Consider the following 24,897-nt stretch of genomic DNA (forward strand, 5'->3'; position numbering starts at 1 on the left):
CTTCACTTTTGAATAATGCAGAAAAGTAATCTCCAATGATCTGTCGAATCTCTTCCTTACTCTCCTTCCATTCCCCATCTGCGTCCTGCAACTTTGTAATTTGATTTTGTTTCTTTCGTCCCGTCGCAAATCTATGAAAAAACTTTGTATTCTGGTCTCCCTCTCGGAGCCAGAACTATTTTGATCTTTGTTTCCAGTACACCTCCTGTTTCTCCAGTAACTTCAAATACAAATCTCGAGCTTCTTCATACTGCTGAATCCCATATCTTTCTCTTCTTGACCTGAGCCTCTGCATATTAGTTCTACATTTCTTTATCTGATTTCGTAGCTCCTGAACTAAACCTCCTCCCCATTCTTCTAACTTCAAACTCACATACTCCATTTTCTTCATAATATTCCAGCCATCAGCCTCAATCCAACTATCTTTCACAATCTTAGAACACTGATCCTCTCTAACCCAACAGTTTTCGAATCGAAACCTTTTTATATCCGGAACATACACCATTTGATTCAGCTCCAAAAAAAGAGGAAGATGATCTGAAGTAGAAACCTCCAATACCTTTACTTCTGCCCGTGGGAATAACCTCTGCCATGCAGAATTTTCCAAACCTCTATCTAAGCGTATTTGCATCCAATTAGGGGTCCCCCTTGATCTTTCCCACGTAAACTCATTACCACTGAAGCCTAAATCAGTTAACGCACATTCATTTACCACATTTCTGAATCCCTCCATCAACCCCCGAGGCTGTGGTGTTCCCCCACACTTTTCATGATCAAACATGATATCATTAAAATCCCCAAGTATGCACCATGGTAAAGTAGACTAACCTGCTAAATTTCTCAGCAACTCCCATGACTCTTGTCTTCGTTGTCGTTCGGGGCATCCATAAAATCCTGTATATCTCCACCGTCCGACTTGATCATACACTACCTAATAATCTATATAATGTTTATTACTTCCTTTTATTTCAACTCCTCCGTCATTTTTCCAGATAAGTGCCAATCCACCTCCATGGTTCTGAGCATCGACTACAAAACATCCTGCATAATGTATTGCCTTACAAATCTCTTCAATTTTTCTTTTTTTACTAATATTTCTGACAGAAAAATAAGATTTGACCTAAGTTGTTTAACGATTTCTTTGAGAAATCGAACTGCTCGTGGTTTGGCCATTCCACGACAGTTCCACGATAAGCAACTCATAATCCTCGGCGGGCCTGGATTCCAGGACCCGCCCCATACAAGTTTTTTGGATCGCTAACTTCCATTTCCTTACTCCCCTCTTCATATAGTAGCCCATCCGTTTGCATTAAACTTGGTCCATAATCCAACTGGGTATGGCTCATTTCTGTTCTTCTCCTTTTTGTATCTAGTATGGTATTAATACTTCCCGCCTTTTCACTTAAATTCAAAATATTCCCTTCCTTATCCACACTCTCCTGATTTTTTGGTGTAACAACTACTGCAAAATTATCTCTATGATTTTCTCTAACCACCCCTTCAATCTCCTTGAATCTCGCCACCTCTTCCGAGTTGTTACCTCCACTTCCATGGCTCCGTGTACTATCACCACCTTCCGACCACCGTCCTACGCCGTTCATATTTCGTAACCACCGTGCACCCACCCCTTATTTTCGAAACCAAACCGCCCCCGCCCGATCAAGTACCAGCTGCTTCCCCTACCCTGCGCCCTGAGCCAAGTACTGTATGCACGTTCAACTTCCTTCTCCGGATGTGCATAGAGGACATTACATTCTCGCTATGTATGTCCAATGATGCCACAGACAAAACAAAAATTTCCCATCCTTTCATACTTAAAATTTATCCAGTTCCAGGATCCTCCTTCACGTTTAATCTTCATACGCCTCTTTAAAGGCCTTTGTACGTCTAACCTCACACGAACTCTTACGTATTGTCTCCACGTACCATCAAAATTTGCAGGATTAGATTTCACATACTTCCCTACAAAATTCCCAACACTTGTCAAGATACTTTCAGATATGAAACCTCTAAGGATGTCATGAACCTGTACCCAAATCTCCATTTCATTTAGAGCTACTTGACCCGGATCTTCTTCATTTTGAATATGATGGTACACTAGCATATTCTGCTCAAACGACCAAGGTCCCCCCTCAATGACTTTCCTTAAATCCAAAATATGGTAAAAGACAAAAGAATATCTATACCCTGCTATATTATGCACCCCCATTCCCTCCTTTGGTCTCCACAGTGATGCTAACACATTTTGCATCGCCTGAAAATTGATGTTTTTTCTGTTAGAAATCGCCCCACAAAAAGAAAACTCTCTTTTTTTCCTGTTCTTCCACAGCCCCAACGATTATGCCACTATCTTCCTCTTCTTCCTCTTCAATGGTTAACCTTTCATAAAGTTTCTCCAGATTTGGATGACCAGACTCCATGATATATTAATTTGAATCTGTTTTGAATATGATAAGGTGGTAAAGCAACTAATAAATCCCAAACTTGCCATATAGACAAGACAGACTCTGATTAGCCAGAGAGAAAAACTTAAAGTTTCGTATAAGTGTTTTTGAACACTAATTTGATCATGAAATTTCAAGTCAATACTGTGAGTCGATCCAAACGCGAGGCCAGTTGTTCATCATTAATCCATATATTTTACATTCAACCAACTCCAATTTTAAAAAATAATTTACATGATTTAACGCGGTCTTACACATAAACCATATTTTAATATCACACGATTTACACAAAAAATAACTTTACCTACTTTTTTTTCTTTCTAAGCCATTAATATCAAGTTATTTTATTATCCCTATAATTTATTTGTTATTTTAAAACTTATAAGATTCACAAATATAACATTGTTTAAAATAAAAAGACATACAATATAAAAATTAAATAAGAAAAAATTTATAAATAATTTTGAAAAAATTAATATCAACAAATAATGTTAATTAAGTAGGAGTATATCATTTTCTTAAATTAATCAAGCACTAGCTATCTTTCCAAGCCAGCACGTCAACTGTTACTCCTTTCAAATCAAACAACTCCATCTCCATGTACAACTATCCCATTTATTTTGACTATAATTTATAGTTACCGTTTAAACGACATATATTAGAAAAAACCGTATCGTAGTTGAAACAAACTTTTTTATTAATGACGAGAAGATATGAAAATATCAGTTTACTTCCATACAAACTTGTAATACAATTATTCAACTCGCACACATACATCTTCGCACACTTTATTTTAATCTCAATCTCGAAACTTTACACTTAATGGTGCAGCTATATGATCCGTAGAAAGTGTTTACGCGGTAGATGTGAAATTAAAGTTGGCACATGTAGTTCGTCTCCCCAGCAGACTACTACTAAAGCCTAATCTTGAAGTTGCCAGATCAAATTGGAGCAGATTGTCCTCCAACTGATACCCACCGATAACTATCGAAGTTCTTGGATTCGATCCTCCATCTACGACTCCGAGACATAACACATTGTCGTTAACATAAACCATCGAATTCGATCCTGTTATTGTCCAGACCACGCTTTCGCTTTGCAGAACCAGCTCAATGTAAGGCACTGCTGGCCCTACTCGCGTACTACCAACGTTGTTTGAGCTAAAACATGCCCCGAATGGTGCCACTGATGCAACTCGTGTTATGTTTCTTGCTGCGGATTCTTTGATAAAAGCCTCCGTGACCGCCTTGTGGATGGAAGTTTCTAAGACAGTGTATGGATTGAGTGTGCTAATTTTTGTTCCACCGTTTCCTTGAGTACTTATAGACAAAAGTGAAGTGTTTAAGGCGACGGTGTTTGAGTTAATTTTGATTGATTTTACTCCGATAAAGTACTCTACCGAAGGCTCACCTTGTGTAGAAGTTACTGCTGTGCTTACTGGATTTGTTAGTAGTGGTGTGTAGGTAAGTGTTTGGTCAGAAACAATGATATTTGGAAGGAACTTATATGGATCATTTCCAAAAATTATTACACCATTCGAAGATGTCGATCCTGATAGACACATGGCGAATTTCCTATTGAAGCTAAAAGCAGAAGCAAATTGCGAAGGAAGTGCAATTCTAGTTCTGCCTAATCCAGCCATGCCTGTCACACCACTTGCTAGATTTTGTAGCAAAGAACTTGGTGCACATGAAAATATGAAACGTGGAACGGTAACAGCTCGACCTGCACTCGATCCATCAGTCGACTGGACCGAAACAACATCTTCAGCAACCTCACCGCCTGTGGCAGTGTTAATCACGGGGTTTTCAGGAAAAACCCCGCAAGTATTATTGTTGCACCCTGGTCGGGGTCCATCAAAGCAATCCCCACAGGAAATGGACCCTGCCAAGGAGCATTGAGAAGTTCGACATCGAACAGGACGGTATGTGGATGAAACGTAATTGTTATCGCAATCAACCCACAAGAACCGGCCTCCGAGATCAACGACAAGGTTTGTGGACACTAGAGGGGTTCTTTGGTTAACCGTGGTCACGTATTGGAGCGTCGAGGCAGCTTTTTTCACCGGAACGACTAGGGCCGTCGGTCGAAAAGAGGGTTGAGCTTGAGTGATTGAGAAAATGAAGAGAAATGAAAGTAAGGTGATTTGAAATGAATGAGCCATTGTTGGATGAAAGTGCATGGAGTTTGTGCAGGTGCTAACTCTATTTATAAGTTGTTTCAAGGACTTGTCAAGTTGAAATACGTTGTCGGCTTAAAGATTTTGTTTATTGCGTGGGGATTCGAAGTTGTATGAGAGGTTCATAGTCAAATAATGTTGCTTTCATGCCAACTCATACAATAATCCATCAGGTTATAATTTATCTTTGACCGGAACAAGATAGCACAACAAAGGTCGCATGTCCCATATTCACGTCCTAAACAGGGAGACAACTTTGATCCGCAGAACGGATTTTCAGACTTCTGACATATAATTATTCCAGCAAAAATGATACTCCCTCGGTATCCCTCAATTTACATTGGACCAAAGTCGGTACAAGCTTTTATTAAATGTAGTTGCATAATTTTTTTTATTTTTTTTTTCTGAATAAAAATATAATTTTCAAACTTTTATACAGAAAAATAAAATTTTAAAAATAATTTACTAAAATAAACTTTATAGTTACCTTAAAATACGTGTCATGCATGTGGAAAAACCGTAAGAAATGAGGGGCGGAGGTAGTAATTATTTTTTCAATTTTTTTAATAATATTTTATAATTTTTACCATTCTTTTTTTAAACGTCAAGTTGTGCTCATGTATAAGCATACATAAAAAAATAGCTACTCCCTCTTTCCCAACAATTTCTTTACCTTTTTTTTGGTATGTCCCATCCAATTATTTACATTTCAAAACTTACCACAAATACTCAATGAGTCCCACTACTTTCCCACGTTTCCTTCCTTTTCATACTATTTTTACTCTACTATCTCCCTTTTATACATTAAAAATCAATTAATCCCATAACTTCACCCACTTTTTTTTCTCTTTTCTCACTATTTTATACATATTTCTTAATTTCCGTACCCAAACCAAACGTAAAAAATTGGTTGGGACTGATGTAGTACATTTTTCTCGGGTAGACTTTGTGAATTGAGGTATGCGGCACCTGCAAGACAAAGAAAAGTCTAACATTAATAATTTAGGTAACTGAATAGAAAGCTCAGTCCTTTTCACTTTGATGAGAGACTTAAAAGTGATATGACAAATAAAACAAAGCCGATAAAATTGTTTTAAAATTGTGATAAAAATGTAGATTGTAACATAATAAAGAATTACATGTTCCTCTGACTCCGAGATCATGATGATGTATTTGAACACGTTATTCTGGTTGTATTAGTTATTCAAGTATTGGACGCAGTTCAAAATTTCATGGAATCACGTAGGGGCTTAGTGTTGGGGAGCAATTATTATTTCATATAATAAAAATGATGTGAAACAATTTATTTGGTAAAAAAATTACCAAAATAATGATTTTTATTAAAATTAATATAAAAACAACCATTCTGAAAATATAACTAATTTTAGTCTTCTGAATACCTCACTCATAATTGGGTATTCGGTATTCTTGTTTATATAAGATATTTTAGTGATATTTGAGGTATTTTCGGTACCTACGCCGACAATAGGGTATTCTATGCATTTCTCTAATGTAAAGTTTGGCCAAAATTCTGAAAATGACTATTAAAGTTAATTTTATATAAAAAAATAGTTAAGTTTTGACTTCACTCTTATTTGTTCTATCGATCACGTATATAGATAAATAAATTGGAAATTTTTATAAATATATGTCACAAATATATGAAAACAGTCAGTTTTGATATAGGTTTTGTTAGTGTTTATACACTGTAAATAACGCTATTATATTTTTGTTTATGAAATTTGAATTATTAATATTAATATTTTATCCTTTATTTTTTTTTATAATTTGTTATGTCTTAATTTATTATGATATAAATGTTAGATTAATATTTTTTTTTTGAAAAATGATATGCATTCTATAGTTCTAAGTACATGACTTAAAAATGAAATTATGATAATATTATCAATATTGTTAAATGTTCCTAGTCAGATATTATTATTAAAAGATAATAATAATGCATTCAGACTAATATATTTATTTATCGATGATCACATCTAATTGATACAATATAAGATTTTACAAGTCTGCTTTGTCATAAATAATTCTCTCAGTGATAATGATATAAACTTGAAATATTTATATTTCTATATGAGAATTAATGAACTTTAATTACATTAAAAGTTACCTATGATTGAGTAATGATAAAAGTGTACTCAGGTATATTATAAAACGTATTAGAAATACGAATGATCTATAAATAATTCAACCCTCCTATTTTAGTAATGATATTATTGGTCTATTATGTGAGCTAGACTATGAAATGTGTGATCACTCTCAAATATTAATTTGATATGATAGTTTACTCATTAATCAAGCAAACCTGAATTAAATTATGAAGAGTATAACACATTACATGCCTCGATTTTAATATATAATATACGATTAAAAGAATTATATTATATTATACATTATTCACAAAATGTTTAGTCGATCACCGATTTAATTATTATTACTTGGGAATTAATAATGTATTATTAGATACCGCTCATTGTTTAAGATTTTAAATTAGATTTAAAAATTGTTGTCAACATAATAATAACCTAAAGATTCACACAAATAATGATTGAAGAATTATTTAATTTAAATTCGAATTTAAATTTAATTTAAATTTGAATTTAAATTCGAATTTAAATTAAATGAAGTAATTTGAATTATTTGTTATTAATTAAGATTTAATTAATTAAATAAATAATAAATTCAAACTTACTTTTAAATCCAAAACTGTGTTGTTCCGTGATTAAGTAAAATCTTGTAATACATAATAGATGATGTCAAAGATTACTGGAGATAACAATGTCATTAGCATCTCTGATCATAGTATGAAGCAAGTCAAATGGACATCTGATTTGTGTAGAAGATTAATGAACAGCTGTTTTCAGTAATTAGTTAAACTTGGGGTCAACCCTGAGTAAGTTGTATTGTTATCTAAATTTGTATTTTGTACTTGTAACACTTAAAGTCTGTAAAAATGCAAAGGAGCAGACTTGAGTCTTTTTCCTAAAACAGTATCAAGACTAAAGATTCTATCTGGAAGAAGATCAAGAAGATCATGACTCAGATGGATTTTGAAGAAGTTTGAAGTTGAATAAATATGTTTGGAGAAAAATACCCTAAGTCAAGATCTCTACAAGTCACAGATTTAATGTTATAGAGTAGTCATTCGAGAACTCCAGAATGGCTTATCGCGGAGTCATTCAAGTTTCAGAGAGTACCGACGGATGAGAAACATCCATCGGAATAGTAGTCTGGCTAGTCGACGGATGACTGCTGTTAGGCACATCCGTCGGGTTACAATCACTACTCGACGGATGAGCAATATCCACCGAGATAGAAGAAATGAATAAATTCAGAATGGAGAAGTCAGGAAAGCTACTAGAGAACTCAGGAAGATATCGACAAGCAAAATTGAAGAAATGAAGATTGGAGATATCGACAAGTTATTCCTTCACTAGAAAACTTAGAGTTATTGACAAGTCTACATTCAGTAGAGAACTCTGAGTTATTGATAAGTCAAAGTGAAGATGTGAAGACTAGAGATCTCGACAAGCTGAAGACCTCTACAAGCCAAACTTAATATGGAGTGCTAGAGATTTCGATAAGCCTATCTACTTATCGAGATGTCAAGTTTTCTATTTTTTCAAACTGGAGATCTCGAGGTACAGTCTCAAAGTACAGAATTGCATATCAGTTCAATATCCAAGATAAACAATCAACAAATAATCCAACAGCTCGATTGACAAGTCTACAAAAAATAGCTTGAAGAGTGTACAAGATCAATGGCAAAGATTAACTGACAGAGGAAGATTAAAGTGAACACGGGATGCTAAAGATATGTTAAGCCAGAAATGGAAGATTTACTTTTCTATAAATATAAATGACAAGTGATAGTTTAGAAAAATTAATTGCATGTTTATTATCCACTGTGTAAACCAGCAGTTAACTGAGTTATAAAGTTAACACTGGTCCTCTAGTTAGAAGTAACAATTTAGATAAAATCTCTTGTATCACTCTCAAGAAGAAGCTGATCTCTTTAACATCAAAGAGCTTAGAAATTTTGTAGCAAAACAGTCTTAATTTTTAATATAAAAATTAAGTGAGTTTTAAAGATCTGTGTTCCTTATTTTCTGCAAGTTTAGATTCTACATGAACACTTTTCTATACAAGATTTAATTTACTTTGTTCAACAATTAACTTTCAAGAAAAGCCTAAAATCAGAAAAATACATTCACCCCCCTCTGTGTGATTCATTACCTAACAAGTGGTATCAGAGCAAAATCTGAAAGTAAACAGATTCAAGATCTTGGAAGAATGAATACACAGATAATCAGTAGTATCAAAATTCCTACCTTTGACAAAGCTAACTACACTCTTTGGAAAAAGAAAATGATGTTGTTTATCAAGATGGCCAATCCATTCTATATTCTGATCCTCAAGAATGGACCCTTCATTCCTATGGTAATAGTTGAGAAATCTACAGATGGAGACATGGTCATACCAGCTCATTATGCTCCTAAAGATCCAACTGAGTATTCTGACCCTGAAAAGGAGAAAGTCTCCCTGGATAGCAGCTTGCAATTGATATTGATTGAGTCACTTGACAATGTGATGTATAACAATATTGTTAACTGTGACACTGCCAAGCAAATATGGGAGAAGATTGAAATACTCTGTGAAGGAACTGAGGAGGTTAGATCTAATCAAAGAAGGATACTGATTTCATAGTATGAGGGTTTCATGGCTAAGCCTAAGGAAAACATTACTGATGTGTTTGAAAGATTCAATAAGATGATAAATGACTTGCAGCTTCATGAAAATACTATGAGGCTGAATAGATGAATCTAAAGTTCTTTCTTACTCTTCCTGATCATTTGGAACAGAAAATCTCAGCAATCAGGGAAGTGAGATACTTGAGAAGAATAACTTTGGATGTTCTATATGGAATTCTCAAAACATATGAACTAGAGATGATTCAAAGGCAATCATTGAGATCTGGCCAAGGACAAGTTGTAGATGGCTCAAGTGCTTTAATGGTAAATGAAGGTCAAACATATAATGATGAACCAAGATCTCATATTCCAGTTGCCTCAACAAGTGAGCAGAGAATAATTGATTCACATGAGCAAGTCATACGAGAGTTGGAAAAGGATGAGTTCTATACTCTTGAAGAACTGGATGAGCTAGATTAGTCAATGGCCTATCTGGCTAGAAAATTCTCTAACATTAGAGTAAGGAAGCCAAGATACTTCAAAAGTAAAGGACAGTCCTTTAACAAAGATAACAGCTGGAAGGAAAAAGGGAAGTACAATTCTGATAGCAAGACTGACTACAAAACTTGATCTGTTGACATATCTAATATAAGGTGCTTCAGTTGTGATGAACTAGGACATTTTGCTACAGAATGCATGAAACCCAAGAAGGCAAACAAAGATAAAGCTTATCTTGAACTTGAAGCAAAGTATGAAGCTCTTCTGAAGAAATAACAAAACAAAGCTTATATTGCAGAAGGTAAATATTGGGATGATTCTGAAAATGATAAAGATTAAGATGTAGGAAACTATGCTCTCATGGTCTTGGAGCAAGGAGAGTCATCCTCATCTAAATCACAGGTACCAACTCTTACCTCCACTGATTTAAATATGAATCAATATAAGGAAACTGTTGAAAAGATGAGCACAAAAATGTTTCACATTCATACAAGCATGGTTGTTGCTAATGAAGAAGTTAGCAGATTAACAAAGTTAAATGAGAAGCTTGAAAGTGAAAAACAAGAAGTTAAATTGTTGACAGTGGAGCTTGAAGCCTTGAAACAAGAAAATGGTTATCTGAAAAACAAGCTTAAGTGTGCAAATGAGATTGAGGCTGTGCTAAGAGAACAACTGGAGAAAAGTGAAGTAAAGTTGAAGTCCTTCAAGAATGCATCCGAATTGGTTGGTCAGTACCATGAGAAAAACAAACCATATGTAAATATTGATATTGGTCTTGATTATGATACCTTAAACAACAAGAAGAAAAACACTGGTGACAGAGGAAAAGCAATAAAGAGTGAAAATATTCCAGCAATGCTGAAAAATGTTGGATCACCTGTGTTTAAGACTTGTGAGGTAAACTTCAGTGAAGAAGAATTGATTATCAAGTAAGAAATTGCAGATGAGGATAATGAAAAGAGGAATACCAATTCAATTCAATCTTCCAAGACTGAAGAAAATCTTATGGACAATCAAAGTACCAAGACTATTATCAAATAAACCAAGATTGAAGACACAAGAAAGAAGAAGAAAAATAGAAATGGAAGAATGGGGATAAACAAAAGCAATAATCTGACCTATGTTGCAGAGGCTCCTGGAAAGAAGTGTGAAAAATGCGACTCTGCAAATCATCTAACTTACCTTTGTAAAAAAGGTGTTAGTAAGCTAATTGAAGGAGCTTGCAAATATAATGAAGCAGATTTAAATGATCCCTACTCATTCTGTGATAAGTTTGACTGCATCCCTTGTAACTTGAAAGTGATGAAGAGTTGCCACAAACTGAGAGTAGACCTTAAAGAATCAAAAATTGAGTCTACATCAGAAAGGGATAATGCACAACAATCATTGAATTCTATTTTATCTGAAACTAATCACTCTACTTCTGCTAAATCAGTTAACAAAAAGAAAGTACCCAACACTGCCTAGGTCACTAAACACACCTGAATCTCATTGTGTGCAGGGAAAAGTGAAAAAAGTCATATGGATCATTGACAGTGGATGTTCCAGACATATGACATGTGATAAGGCCCTGCTATCACAGTTTGAGGAGAAAGCTGGCCCATCGGTGACCTTTGGAGACAACAATAAAGGATTCATAATGGGATATGGCAAGATTGTTTCTGAAAATATTGTCATTGATGATGTAGCACTAGTAGCTGGTCTTGAGGTGAATCTTCTCAGTGTTAGCCAATTTGCAGACAAAGGCTTTGAAGTTTTATTCAACAAAGAAGAATGCACCTTTATCAACAAGAAAACTGGTGAAATTGCTCTGAAAGGAGCAAGGAAAGGAAGCTTATTTGTTGCAGACTTGGACTCAACAAATAAGGATGGTATTTGCTGTTTCTACACCAAGGCATCAGAAGAACAAAGCATGCTATGGCATAAGAAGTTGTCTCACTTGAATTTCAAGGCAATTAACAACTTAGTCAAAAAGAAGTTAGTGAGAGACATGCCCAAGCTGGAGTTTGCTCAAGTTAAAGTCTGTGAAGCTTATCAGAAAGAAAAGATGAAAAGATCTAGTCATAAGTCAAAAACTATGTATTCTATTAGTGCACCCTTGCAGCTTATTCACATGGACTTGTTTGGGCCAGTGAATGTCTTATCAATTTTAAAGGAACATATATGCACTTGTGATGGTGGATAATTTCTCAAGATACACTTGGGTAGAGTTCATGTACTCTAAAGTTGAAACTCCACATATCATAATTGAGTACATCAAGAAGATAGAAAAACAGGCTGGAGATTACAATTGTGTGAAAAGACTGAGAAGTGACAATGGAACAAATATCAGAAATGTTACATTAAGTGAATTCTACAAAGGCAAAGGCATTGTTCAAGAATTCTCATCTGTCAGAACACCTCAACAAAATGGAGTAGTTGAGAGAAAGAACATAACATTGGTTGAAGTTGCTAGAACAATGCTGTAAGATGCCAAGTTGCCAACAAGTTTATGGGAAGAGGCTGTCAACACTGTATGTTATACTCAGAACAAATATCTCATTAACAAGGCACATGGCTAGTCACCCTACTCAATCATGTCTAAGAGAAAGCCTACTGTAAAGCATCTTCATGTGTTTGGAAGCAAGTGTTACATTTTAAAAGACAACTCTGAATATATGGAATAATTTGACTCAAAGGTTTTTGAAGCAATTTTTCTGGGATATTCACTGAAAAGAACAACCTACAAAGTCTATGTGATTGATCAAAAGAAGATCATGGAAAGCACAGATGTGACCTTTGATGATGACAAGTGTCCAGGCTTGGAATGCCTTGATGGAAATGAAGCTGCAGCCCTTGTATTTGAAAATCTCAACTTTAAAAATGATTCTGATGGAGAAGATGAAGTTAATGCACAACAACTGATGAGTGAAGAGACTACTGAACATGAAAATTATGGGAATGGAAGCTCATCTCAAACACCTGAATTTAGTAGCACAAACTCAAGGGGAGAAAGAGAAGAAGGATCTAGCAGTCATACCGATAATGAAGAAAATGATGAAGGCACAAGTCAACAAACTCACACAAGGAAGTAGGATATAAGTCACTCTAGAGAAGCAATTATTGGTGATCCTACTGCTGGTGTGAGGACTAGAAGTGCAATTGCTAATGAATGCCTACATGCATATTTTCTGTCTCAAGTAGAGCCCAAGAAAATTGATGAAGCTCTACTGGATTTTGACTGGATATCTACCATGCAGAAAGAGTTGAATCAGTTTGAAAGAAGCAAAGTCTGGAAGTTAGTTCCTGCATCAAAGAACAGAAGCATTATTGGGAAAAAATGGGTGTTCAGGAACAAAATGGATGAAAATGGTATAGTTACCAGAAACAAAGCAAGGTTGGTTGCAAAAGGCTACTCACAAGAAGAAGGAATTGATTATGATGAAACTTTTGCTCCTGTTGCAAGACTTGGAGCTATAAGAATTTTTCTAGCATTTGCTGCACATTCAATTTTTTAAGTGTATCAAATGGATGTCAAAAGTGCCTTTCTGAATGGTGAGCTAGAAGAAGAAGTTTATGTGCAACAGCCTCCTGGCTTTGAGGATCCAAAATTTCCAAATTTTGTGTATAAGTTACTCAAGGCTCTATATGGACTAAAAAAGGCACCTAGAACTTGGTATGACACACTTTCAGATTTCCTATTGAAGCATGGTTTTACTAGAGGAACCATAGACAAGACTCTCTTCTACAAGAAATATGGTGAAGATATGATCCTAGTTCAGATCTATGTGGATGATATCATTTTTGGTTCTACTAATGAGAAGCTGTGCCAAAGATTCTCCAAGCTTATGCAAAGTAAATATGAAATTAGTATGATGGGGGAACTGAGTTACTTCCTTGGACTTCAAGTCAGCCAAAAAAGTGATGGTATCTTCATCAGCCAAACTAAATATGTCAAGAATCTCTTGAAAAAGTTTAGAATGGTTGATTGTTCACCTGCATCTACACCTATGTCTACTGCAACAAAGTTGGATGAAGATAAAAAGGGCAAGAGTGTAGATATCTCAAGCTATAGAGGGATGATTGATAAGTGGATTTTATATCCACTTGGAATGCTTTATTACAAGCTTAAATTGGTGTTTTGGACTCAAGTTGTTGGTATTTTGATGTGTTTTTGTGTTATTGCATTTCAGGTATCAGTTAAATGAAGAAAAGAGCTTTTAAAGGAAATATGATGAAAAGTGATCAGAATTGGAAGCCAAGGCCATTGTCAAGTTGTAGATAATCTCAATAGCTTCGCGTGGGCAGTTGAATCGCCTAATTCTGACGAGTAGAACTCAAGTTATGGTCAAAACAAGATTCATCAGAATATTTTTCCCAGTCAGTAGCTGAGCGCCCGCTCAGAGAGCTGAGCGCCCGCTCAGAGAGCTGAGCGGCCACTCAGGAGAGCTGAGCGGCCGCTCAGGGCGCGGCTGGTCGCTGATTTCGCTGAAAAAGCCTTTTTTGAGTAGAATTTGACGATTTTAAGGGTCCAGGTCCACTAGGGGCGTATATATACTTAAAAAAAGGGTTTTCATCATCCGGAAAGATTGGGATACCAAGGAGAAGACCTAGAAGCACAGAACAACTCCGAAAAAGAAGATCTTGTTTTCAACTTGTGATTCTTTGAATTAGTTGTAACTTTAGATGCTCGTTTTCGTTCTTGTTGAACCTAGATCTCGTTTATTCGTACTTTGATTATTATTTAGTTTATTAAGACCTTGTTTATACCATGCTTTCATTGGAACCCATGGTGACGATGAGTTTGATTATGAGCTAATCGTTGTCATGGGATTCTAGCGGATTTACTTATGGATTTCAATAATTAATTGTTTCGATATCTTGGTATGTGGTGATTATATGATTTCCTAGTATTGGTTGTGCTTATTCGTCTTATGTGCGTAGCTAACATATAAGATAGCGTGTTAATCTCTATTGAAGCGACAGTGAATATAGAGGTTTAGAACTTGCCATGCTAGCATAGGATCATGTATGTGTATACATGATTCATAGGTAACTCTAACCGTTTTACTTGCCCTATGTAATCAAGATAGATAACTTGTGCTTAAACTGTTATGTTGTCAAATTCTATAGACATATAGGGTCTCAATATAATTGGTGCCTATTCAGCTTCTATCTCTTTTGTGGATGTCTGGTAGAATGGTACTCGTGCAATGAAAGTTGGCGTTTATCTGTTTCGTGTTATCTGATTAGTGTCATCACCATCACATGCTAAGGTTAAGAATAATAAGGCTATTGAATGAAGTATTTAATGAAGTTAGGATCCCATGTTTGTCATATATAGTAATTCAACCTCAATTCTCTTAGTTAATGTTATATAGTATAATCTCTTAGTTTAATAAAAACCCAATTTGTTATTTATCTTAGCATTGAGCGATAACCATACATTGTTGCATAGGTACATAAATTGAACTTAACCTAAACCAGTCTCTGTGGGAACGAATCTGATTTATATCTTATACTACTTGCGAACGCGTATACTTGCGTGAATATTAGCGCGTGTTTTCGCCCTAACAAGTTTTTGGCGCCGCTGCCGGGGACTCGGTGTTAATTTTTAGTTTATGTGCTTGTCATCAGTGGTCGTTAAAGTTCACTGACTCGGATTCTTTTACTTTCACAGTTTATTTGTTTGTGTTTCAGGTATTCATTACAATGGGAGATCCAGCAGCACGAACGAAAGCCTTGATGGATTTTTCTCAACCCAAGATCAATGATATTCAATCTAGTATTGTCCGGCCAGCTATCACAGCTAATACCTTTGAGAACAAGCCTAGCATAATTCAATGGGTACAGACTTCAGTCCAGTTTGGGGGTTCTCCAACGGAAGATCCCAATACACACATTAGGGATTTCATTGAAATATGCGACACCTTCAAGTTTAACGGTGTTTCTGAAGATGCTGTGAAGCTGAGACTGTTCCCATTCTCTCTAAGGGACAAGGCTAAGAGCTGGTTACACTCTCTACCAGCTGGTTCGATTACTACTTGGGAGGATCTTGCTCAGAAATTCCTTACTAAATTCTTCCCTATGGCGAAGACAGCTGCAATCAGAAACGCTATTACTCAATTTGCGCAGCAAACGGGAGAATCGCTAAGTGAAGCTTGGGAGCGCTACAAGGAGATGCTTAGGAAGTGTCCTCATCATGGAATTCCTGATTGGATGATCATCACTTCTTTTTACAATGGGTTGGGAGCACAGTCCAGACCCATGCTCGATGCAGCATCAGGCGGAGCATTATGGGCAAAGAGCTATAAGGAAGCTTATGATCTAATTGAACTGATGGCTGCTAATGAATATCAGTATCCAACCCAGAGATGTCCACAGGGCAAGGTAGCAGGAGTACTTGAGGTGGATACAGCTACGGCTATCACTGCTCAACTAAAGGCGTTGTCTATGAAGATCGATTCTCTGGCTAACTATGGTGTTAAGCAGATAATTAATGTTTGTGAGCTGTGTGCAGGTCCGCATGCGACAGAGCAATGCGCTATATCTAGCGACTCAGCTCAGTTTGTGAGCAACTTTCAGAGATCGCAACAACCAGTTCCAGACACTTATCATCCTGACAACTGGAATCATCCTAACTTCAGCTGGAGCAACAATCAGAATGTGATACAACAGCCATTCCAGCCGTTTGGAAATAAGCTGTTCAACTCTCTTGGTTTTCAGCAACAACTCCAACTTCAACAACAAACTCATGATGCAGGTCTATCTTCGAATGAAAAATCTGAATTAGAGGAGTTGAGGCTTATGTGCAAAAACCAGGCTCTTATATGCCAAAGCCAAGTTGTTTCTATCAAGACTTTGGAGAACCAAATAGGGAAAATTGCTAATGCCTTATTGAATCGACCACCAGGAACGCTTCCTAGTGATACAGAAACAAATCCAGGCAAGAGGGAAGTTGAAGAACAGGTGAACGCCATCACCTTAAGGTCTGGAAAGGTCGCAAGCCCCCAAGTTCAGCAAGACGAAGAGCCTGAAAAGTCTCAAGTTCCAGAATCTGAAGTTTTGGCTGAAGAAGATGTGCAGAAGGAAGTAGAGGTGGAACCAAGGAAGACTACTGTGGAACACACTCCTCCTGAGGGTAATACAGGGGAGAAACAGATTTATCCTCCGCCTCCTTTTCCTAAAAGGCTGCAGAAGAAAAAGCTGGATAAGCAGTTTGAGAAGTTTCTGGAGGTGTTCAAGAAACTTCATATCAACATACCTTTCGCTGAAGCTCTTGAACAGATGCCTAGCTATGTGAGGTTTATGAAAGGTATTCTCTCTCGGAAAGTGAAGCTCGATGACTTAGAGACCGTTGCTCTAACGGAGGAATGCAGTGCTGTGCTGCAACAGAAGTTGCCTCCGAAGCTTAAAGATCCTGGAAGCTTCACTATTCCTTGCACCATCGGAAACTTGTCGTTCGACAAGTGTTTATGTGATTTAGGAGCTAGCATCAATCTGATGCCCTTATCTATCTTCAAGAAGCTTGGTCTGCCTGAGCCGAAACTAACGTACATGTCATTGTAACTAGCTGACCGTTCCATCGCTTATCCACGAGGTATAGTGGAGGATGTCTGGGTCAAGGTGGATAAACTCTTCTTCCCTGCTGACTTTGTAATTCTTGATTTCGAGGAAGATAAGAAGATTCCCATTATCTTGGGAAGACCATTCTTGGCTACAGGCCGAACTATGATCGATGTGCAAAAAGGAGAGCTTACGATGAAGGTTCATGATCAGAAGGTCACTTTCAATGTGTTCAAGGAAATAAAATTACCCACAGCTAAAGAGGAGTGCTTTAAAGTAGAGCAAATTCAGGTTTTGAATGCACCTCTGTGGAAGAGGAAGTTGGATGTGCCATTCGATTCTCTTGGGTTAGCAGAGCTGAAAATTTCTCAGGATCGTCTCGAGTCGTCTATTGAAGATGCTCCTACACTTGAGCTCAACCCACTACCAAATCACTTGAGTTATTCATTCTTAGGTGCACCCCCTGACAAGGGGTTGGGATATATCTTTGATGATGTAGAGGGTAGCCGAACGGATCCTCCAGTGCCTATAGAGGGTTCTTCTCATGTGCAGCAGGTAGTTGATAGGACTGGTTTGGTGACGAGCAGTACAGGCGAGTAATTAGGCATATGGAGGCCATGCACGACATTCACCGTCATTTTGCTGAAGATTTGACACACGCTTTCGGTACTATTTTCCGAGACACTAGTGGCGAGGTTGATTGGCCACCTGATCCTCCACCCGACGAGGGTGAATCTCCCGCTAATTAGGTATGCCTGAAATCCTTATTATTGCCTTCAATGAGGACATTGAAAATTTTAAGTTTGGGGGTGATAATGTAAGGATTAGTAGTGTGTGTCCATATAGATTCATATAGATTCATGTTGCATGTTTAGTTGTAGTTCATTCATATTTTTGTATGATTGTTCATTTAGGACATATTTGTTTGTTTTTATGTAATTTCATATAGTTGCATTTGCATGCATATTTTGCATGATCCCTTAAGATGAACTATGATATTGGATAAGTTGATGTTGATTTGAGTGTGGTGATGAGGAATAGAGGGATGTTTAAGTCTTAATGAATTGATTTGCATGCCAGAAATAAATATTTTCACAAATTCTTTTAGGGTTGCTTTTGATCTAGATCATGATCATACTTGTTTGTTGTTGAGATTTAATCACTTGGTTATATTTAGAATTTGTGATATTCTCGTAATGACGTAAAAACACTGATTTTTTTTATCTGGAGAAAAACTTGGATTTCATTGCTAGTTGTTGTAAGGCTAGGTGTCAAATGGCTAGTAGCCGGCTCATATTTTTATGAGTAGTCTAGGGTTGAATGAGATGGAGCGAAACGCACTCATTCAGAAATTGTTGAAAAAAAAAGAAAAGAGAAAAAAAAAAGAAAAAAAAAGAAAGAAAAAAGTATGTGTTTATGCATAATTGATCAAGAGTGAGCTCTTTAATACTCGAGTTATTAAGTTTTAGGGGACTTTGTGCCTAGTGACCTAAGGCTTTTATAGTCTGGGATTCACTAACCTAACGCTCGCTACATGGGTATTATTGTATAAGTCTTTTGGGACCTCATTCATTGCACAATCAAATAAGCATCTTTGCTATGTGTTCAATAATAGTGTGAATCCTTGTATAACTCTAGTAGAAAGGAGGTGTTGTGAGTCATAATGCGTTTATTGTCTATTCTCTTTATAAACTTTTGATTGTTTCGATGATAGATAAGTTATGGTTATTGATCTAGTATCAAGAGTATATCTGTTAAGCATCCACACACGCACGTTTCTGGTTTATGAGTTGGTTTGTGGGATTTATTCGAGCTTTGTTTAAAGTCATTGCATTTTTAGAGGCATTGGCTTATTCATTTGGTTATGGTTATTCTGAGGGGATCGATTGCATTATCATTTAGTTGCATTCACATAGTTGCATTCATGCATTAGGTTTATTTTGTAGTTTTGAGTCTGTTTATGCTTGAGGACAAGCATCGATTCAAGTTTGGGGGTGTGATAAGTGGATTTTATATCCACTTGGAATGCTTTATTACAAGCTTAAATTGGTGTTTTGGACTCAAATTGTTGGTATTTTGATGTGTTTTTGTGTTATTGCATTTCAGGTATTAGTTAAATGAAGAAAAGAGCTTTTAAAGGAAATATGATGAAAAGTGATCAGAATTGGAAGCCAAGGCCATTGTCAAGTTGTAGAGAATCTCAATAGCTTCGCGTGGGCAGTTGAATCGCCTAATTCTGACGAGTAGAACTCAAGTTATGGTCAAAACAAGATTCATCAGAATATTTTTCCCAGTCAGTAGCTGAGCGCCCGCTCAGCAGAGCTGAGCGCCCGCTCAGAGAGCTGAGCACCCGCTCAGGAGAGCTGAGCGGCCGCTCAGGGCACGGCTGGTCGCTGATTTCGCTGAAAAAGCCTTTTTTGAGTAGAATTTGACGATTTTAAGGGTCCAGGTCCACTAGGGGCGTATATATACTTAAAAAAAAGGGTTTTCATCATCCGGGAAGATTGGGATACCAAGGAGAAGACCTAGAAGCACAGAACAACTCCGAAAAAGAAGATCTTGTTTTCAACTTGTGATTCTTTGAATTAGTTATAACTTTGGATGCTCGTTTTCGTTCTTGTTGAACCTAGATCTCGTTTATTCGTACTTTGATTATTATTTAGTTTATTAAGACCTTGTTTATACCATGCTTTCATTGGAACCCATGGTGACGATGAGTTCGATTATGGGCTAATCGTTGTCATGGGATTCTAGCGGATTTACTTATGGATTTCAATAATTAATTGTTTCGATATCTTGGTGTGTGGTGATTATATGATATCCTAGTATTGGTTGTGCTTATTCGTCTTATGTGCGTAGCTAACATATAAGATAGCGTGTTAATCTCTATTGAAGCGACAGTGAATATAGAGGTTTAGAACTTGCCATGCTAGCATAGGTTCATGTATGTGTATACATGATTCGTACGTAACTCTAACTGTTTTACTTGCCCTATGTAATCAAGATAGATAACTTGTGCTTAAACTGTTATGTTGTCAAATTCTATAGACATATAGGGTCTCAATATAATTGGTGCCTATTCAGCTTCTATCTCTTTTGTGGATGTCTGGTAGAATGGTACTCGTGCAATGAAAGTTGGCGTTTATCAGTTTCGTGTTATCTGATTAGTGTCATCACCATCACATGCTAAGGTTAAGAACAATAAGGCTATTGAATGAAGTATTTAATGAATTTAGGATCCCATGTTTGTCATATATAGTAATTCAACCTCAATTCTCTTAGTTAATGTTATTTAGTATAATCTCTTAGTTTAATAAAAACCCAATTTGTTATTTATCTTAGCATTGAGCGATAACCATACATTGTTGCATAGGTGCATAAATTGAACTTAACCTAAACCAGTCTCTGTGGGAACGAATCTGATTTATATCTTATACTACTTGCGAACGCGTATACTTGCGTGAATATTAGCGCGTGTTTTCACCCTAACAATGATTGGATCATTGCTTTACTTAACCGAAAGTAGACCAGACATCATGTTTGCAACATGTCTATGTGAAAGATTTCAAGCCAATCCAAAAGAATCACATTTGATGGCTGTAAAGAGGATTTTCAGATACTTGAAGGGGACTCCAAACTTGGGATTATGGTATCCTAAGGGAACTGGTTTTGGAGCTGTTGGCTACACAGATGCAGATTTTGCTGGATGCAGGGTTGACAGAAAGAGTACCAGTGGAAGCTGTCAATTTCTTGGACAAAGACCTGGATCCTAGCAGGAAGTTGTTGTACTCAAGTGCTTTGGATTAGAAATCAGCTAATGGATTATGGCCTAGTGTTACACAAAATTCCTATCATGTGTGACAATATTAGTGCTATATCTATAGTAGCTAATCCAGTTAATCATTCTAGGACAAAACACATTGATGTGATGTACCACTTTATTAGAGAGCATGCTACTAATGGTACAATTGAGCTCATTTTTGTACCAACAGAAAAATAATTAGCTGACATTTTTACTAAACCTTTGGATGAAGCAACTTTCACTAGACTTGTAGGTAAATTGGAATGCTTAACTCTTCATCCTAAGGCAAGAACTCAACTAATATTTTTCAGAAGTTTAATCTCTAGTAAATCAAAATTAATTTGATTAAATTGGAAATTAACTGAAATATGAATTATAAATATTTCAGAAATCTCTGTAATTTTTTTTTTCAAATTTAAAATTAACTTGAAATTTCTCAAATTCTGAGTAAACTGCTCAGTTGTTGATTTGCATTCTTAATATGTAAAATTAACACAAAGCAGAATTGCAATAACCAAAAGTAAATTTAAAGTAGGTGCAAATTCTACCAATTTGTGGTTAGAGAACTGAGTTCTCGATAAGTATAAATTGACTTCTCGACAAGTCATTTTAGGACTTCTCGAGTGAGTCCTCGATAAGTCAATTTACTGACTTCTCGAGTGACTTCTTGATAGGCTTAAAATGACTTATCGCTAAGTCCTTGTAGAGTTCTCTAAAAGTGTTCATTCATAGAGTCCTCTACAAGTACAAATTTTGACTTATCAATAACTCAGAACTGAGATAATTTAAATTGATAAATTATTTTGGTAAAATATTTTTGGATAATTTATTCTAATTTTATTATGAATTTATTCAAGTAAAAGTTAGAATTAGTTCAGTCAATTTTTTGGACAAACTGGGTATTTATTTGACATTTCAACAAGTCATGTTTGAGTTCTCTATAAGAGTAATTTAAAATGACTTCTCGACAGACAAACTCCAAATGTCTATTTTTGAGTTCTCGACAAGTCATCTACTTTTACTATAAATACCCAGACTTCTCGAATATTTTAACTTGAAATTTCTCGAAATTCTAAGCAAACTGAATATTTATTAATTCATATTCTAACTATATGAAGTTAATAAATAACAAATCAAAAGAAGCAAAAAGTATGAAAAACTGAAATAATTTAATTCATAAATTATGTTCAGCAAAATACTTTTGACATACTTTGTCTATAATTACTATGACTTATTGACACATTTATATGCTTATTTTTTGTGGATTATATGTTAGTCTAATGTAAGTAGACTAGTACATTATATCTGATATTTTGAGAAAGCTGATAATGATTAAAATTATTTGACTATATGCTGATAGGAGGAGTTACTTTTTGTGTAGGGAGTACTTGTTTATTTCCATGGGGAATAGTTATTCTAAATAGTGAACTAAGATTCTTGAGTACTTGCATGGGGAATAGTAACTAGTCATTTCTAACTGTCAAGTTTGCTTATGTGATTATTACTCTTATTATCCGGGCAACTCAAGAGTCTCTTGGTTTTTATCTTTACTCCCTCTATAGATCAAAACGCTTCACCTTTTATCATTCATCACTACTCTTATTCTCAACAAACATCTAATTTCAAACTCACCTCCTGTTCATCTCTCTCTATCTTTCAAATGGATGCCCCAGTCTTCTACAAACTTATTCATGGAGTTTACCAGCCTGTCCATCATCTGGCTGAAGACCAAATTTACTTTTATCCTTTCGGACTTCGTGTCCGTCTCAGGGGGGTTGTTTGCAGCCCCTTTGATATTCCACGAGAGATCTTTAACGAACTCTCATGGGATAATCAACTCAGCATTCTTTTCTTTGAGATGGAAGTCTCTCTGGAGCAGGAGAGGCGTGCTAGGATAGCTGAGCAGCAACGCCTTGCTGCTCTGGAGTTACAGGAGAGGATCATCTCTCTTGCACACTCCATGTCCAGAGCTTACTAGCGCAAGGCAAGGATGTTGGAGGCCGAGAAGAAGCCCAAATTAGAGTAGTTAGGATTAGGATTTACTTGATGTAATCTGAATCCTAATGTACTCTGTGTTTAATATTAATGAAAATTCTCTTCTTCTTTATCAATTTGTTTTTGGTTGCTTGATTGTTTAGGTCATGATTGCCTTGTGTTTACAAATTAATTAATTATTAGTTTTCCTGTCATAATGCTTACAACTGTATGGCTCAATGCTTATGCCTAATTAAAACTCCAGATATATTCAATACATTACAGGCTCAACACAATTCACTCAGACAACAACAGAAAATTCAAAATTTTAATCAACAGGTATTTGTGTTAAAGAGTAGCTAAAACATCTATAAACCAAACTGCAGCTCTCCCAAATACAGCAACACAAACACAAACTCAAACACAATCCCACTCAGGTGACTCTCAAAAGAAACCTGTTTTACAAAAGGACAACAATTTCATAATGTTCTTCAGATTGTTTTGTTGTTTGAGAAGAGAAATCACCAAACATGGAAAATTTATCAGTTTACCGAATATCCCATGAGTATTCCTAATGCACCTTCATGTGCAAAACCGTCTTCACAGATTGAAAGGTTTGAGGGTAGTACTCTTGAGGGGGAGCTATCTAAATCCTCTCCAATTCAATTGGAGGTTCCTCAAAAAGGAACAACTCCCCTCATAACTCTAGCACAAGCTGCCTTAGCAGTCAAAGCTAGAAGTACAATTACCTATGCCAATGTCATGAGAAGGGAAAGTATAGCACATTTATGTGCCAGTGTATTTCAAAACACATAAGGGTTTGAGGCTGATGTACATGATAGTAACCTAGTCAAATCCCCTCCAATTCAGCTGGAGGTTTCCACTACAAGTGAGGAACAACACACTATCAAAACCACAGAGCAATCTGTGAGTCAAACCGTGGCCCTAGTCACAGATGTTCTTAATGATTCATTCACTTCACAACTTCAAGCCAACATTCTCTTTTCTGATGAAATGAATATGATTAGACCAATATAGATTACTCCTAATCATATGATCACAGACAACTCTTCTCAGCCACCTCTTATTTCTGTAAGTCAAACAAAACTGAGCCTTTCATGTGAGAATAAAAGAAAAGATTGAGAGAAAAACAGAGAATAAGAGAGGCAGGATCCTTCCTGGTAAAAGGAGAGGTAGATGACTGTATGGATTTAACAATCCTCGTGAGGGAACTCTGACTCTCAAAAGTCATGAGACTAGTGCAGTGAGAAGTAGTGAGGCTACTTATTCAAAAGAACAGAGAGCTTGGGATTTTTTTTATTAACAGACTTTTTCTACATATCTAAGTGGAATCTCTATTATATTTGATAAACTCATCTCCACAAATCTCACTGAAGCTTGGAGCTACAGACAATGTTCTAAATGGACAATGACAGTAGCTTGAACAATGTGCATCTAGCTAGATCTTTCCACCAGGAGATAATGTCAGAAAGGGGGAGAATATATCTAAATGCCTGCAAAAACAGCTGATGGATGTTTCCAGATAATAAAATATTCTATTCTTCATAGGGGGAGAGAATAATAAATCTAAATGCAACTCAACAAAAGAAGACCAGATGGGAAGTTTGGTTTCAGCATTTAGTTAAAGTTTTGACATCATCAATCAGAACTTGTGCATAATCTCATAATGAACAAGTTGGGGGAGATTGTAATACATAATAGATGATGTCAAAGATTACTGGAGAT

The 24,897-nt window shown here is 36.1% G+C and overlaps 3 protein-coding genes and 1 non-coding gene across 4 annotated transcripts; all 4 read right to left on the reverse strand.

Moving 5' to 3' along the window:
- Positions 1-175: 175 nt before the first annotated feature.
- Positions 176-781, reverse strand: LOC141686289 (uncharacterized). The gene has a single exon (XM_074491332.1). It carries the CDS (start codon positions 779-781, stop codon positions 176-178), a length of 606 nt encoding a protein of 201 aa, XP_074347433.1.
- Positions 782-1,759: 978 nt separating this feature from the next.
- Positions 1,760-2,420, reverse strand: LOC141686290 (uncharacterized). Its single transcript, XM_074491333.1, has 2 exons — positions 2,304-2,420; positions 1,760-2,254 (listed from the first exon to the last, which is right to left on the reverse strand). Exons 1-2 carry the CDS (start codon positions 2,418-2,420, stop codon positions 1,760-1,762), a joined length of 612 nt encoding a protein of 203 aa, XP_074347434.1.
- A 700-nt stretch (positions 2,421-3,120) lies between these two features.
- On the reverse strand, positions 3,121-4,633 carry LOC141684393 (putative aspartic proteinase GIP2). The gene has a single exon (XM_074489325.1). The coding sequence runs from the start codon at positions 4,624-4,626 to the stop codon at positions 3,298-3,300; it is 1,329 nt and encodes a 442-aa protein (XP_074345426.1). The 5' UTR covers positions 4,627-4,633; the 3' UTR covers positions 3,121-3,297.
- Positions 4,634-15,911: 11,278 nt separating this feature from the next.
- Positions 15,912-16,018, reverse strand: LOC141688312 (small nucleolar RNA R71). Its single transcript, XR_012561762.1, has one exon. It is a non-coding gene; the product is annotated as a small nucleolar RNA R71 (small nucleolar RNA).
- Positions 16,019-24,897: the final 8,879 nt, after the last annotated feature.

Source organism: Apium graveolens, chromosome 9, assembly GCF_009905375.1.
Source record: "Apium graveolens cultivar Ventura chromosome 9, ASM990537v1, whole genome shotgun sequence".
Taxonomy (NCBI): domain Eukaryota; kingdom Viridiplantae; phylum Streptophyta; class Magnoliopsida; order Apiales; family Apiaceae; genus Apium; species Apium graveolens.

Excerpts from the sequence above, each read along its gene's own strand:
- LOC141686289 (XM_074491332.1), bottom strand. The coding sequence starts at position 781 with ATGTTTGATCATGAAAAGTGTGGGGGAACACCACAGCCTCGGGGGTTG.
- LOC141686290 (XM_074491333.1), bottom strand. The coding sequence starts at position 2,420 with ATGGAGTCTGGTCATCCAAATCTGGAGAAACTTTATGAAAGGTTAACC. Across the intron at positions 2,255-2,303 it reads AAGAACAGGAAAAAAAGAGA|GCGATGCAAAATGTGTTAGC; the intron begins GTTTTCTTTTTG and ends ATCAATTTTCAG.
- LOC141684393 (XM_074489325.1), bottom strand. The coding sequence starts at position 4,626 with ATGCACTTTCATCCAACAATGGCTCATTCATTTCAAATCACCTTACTT.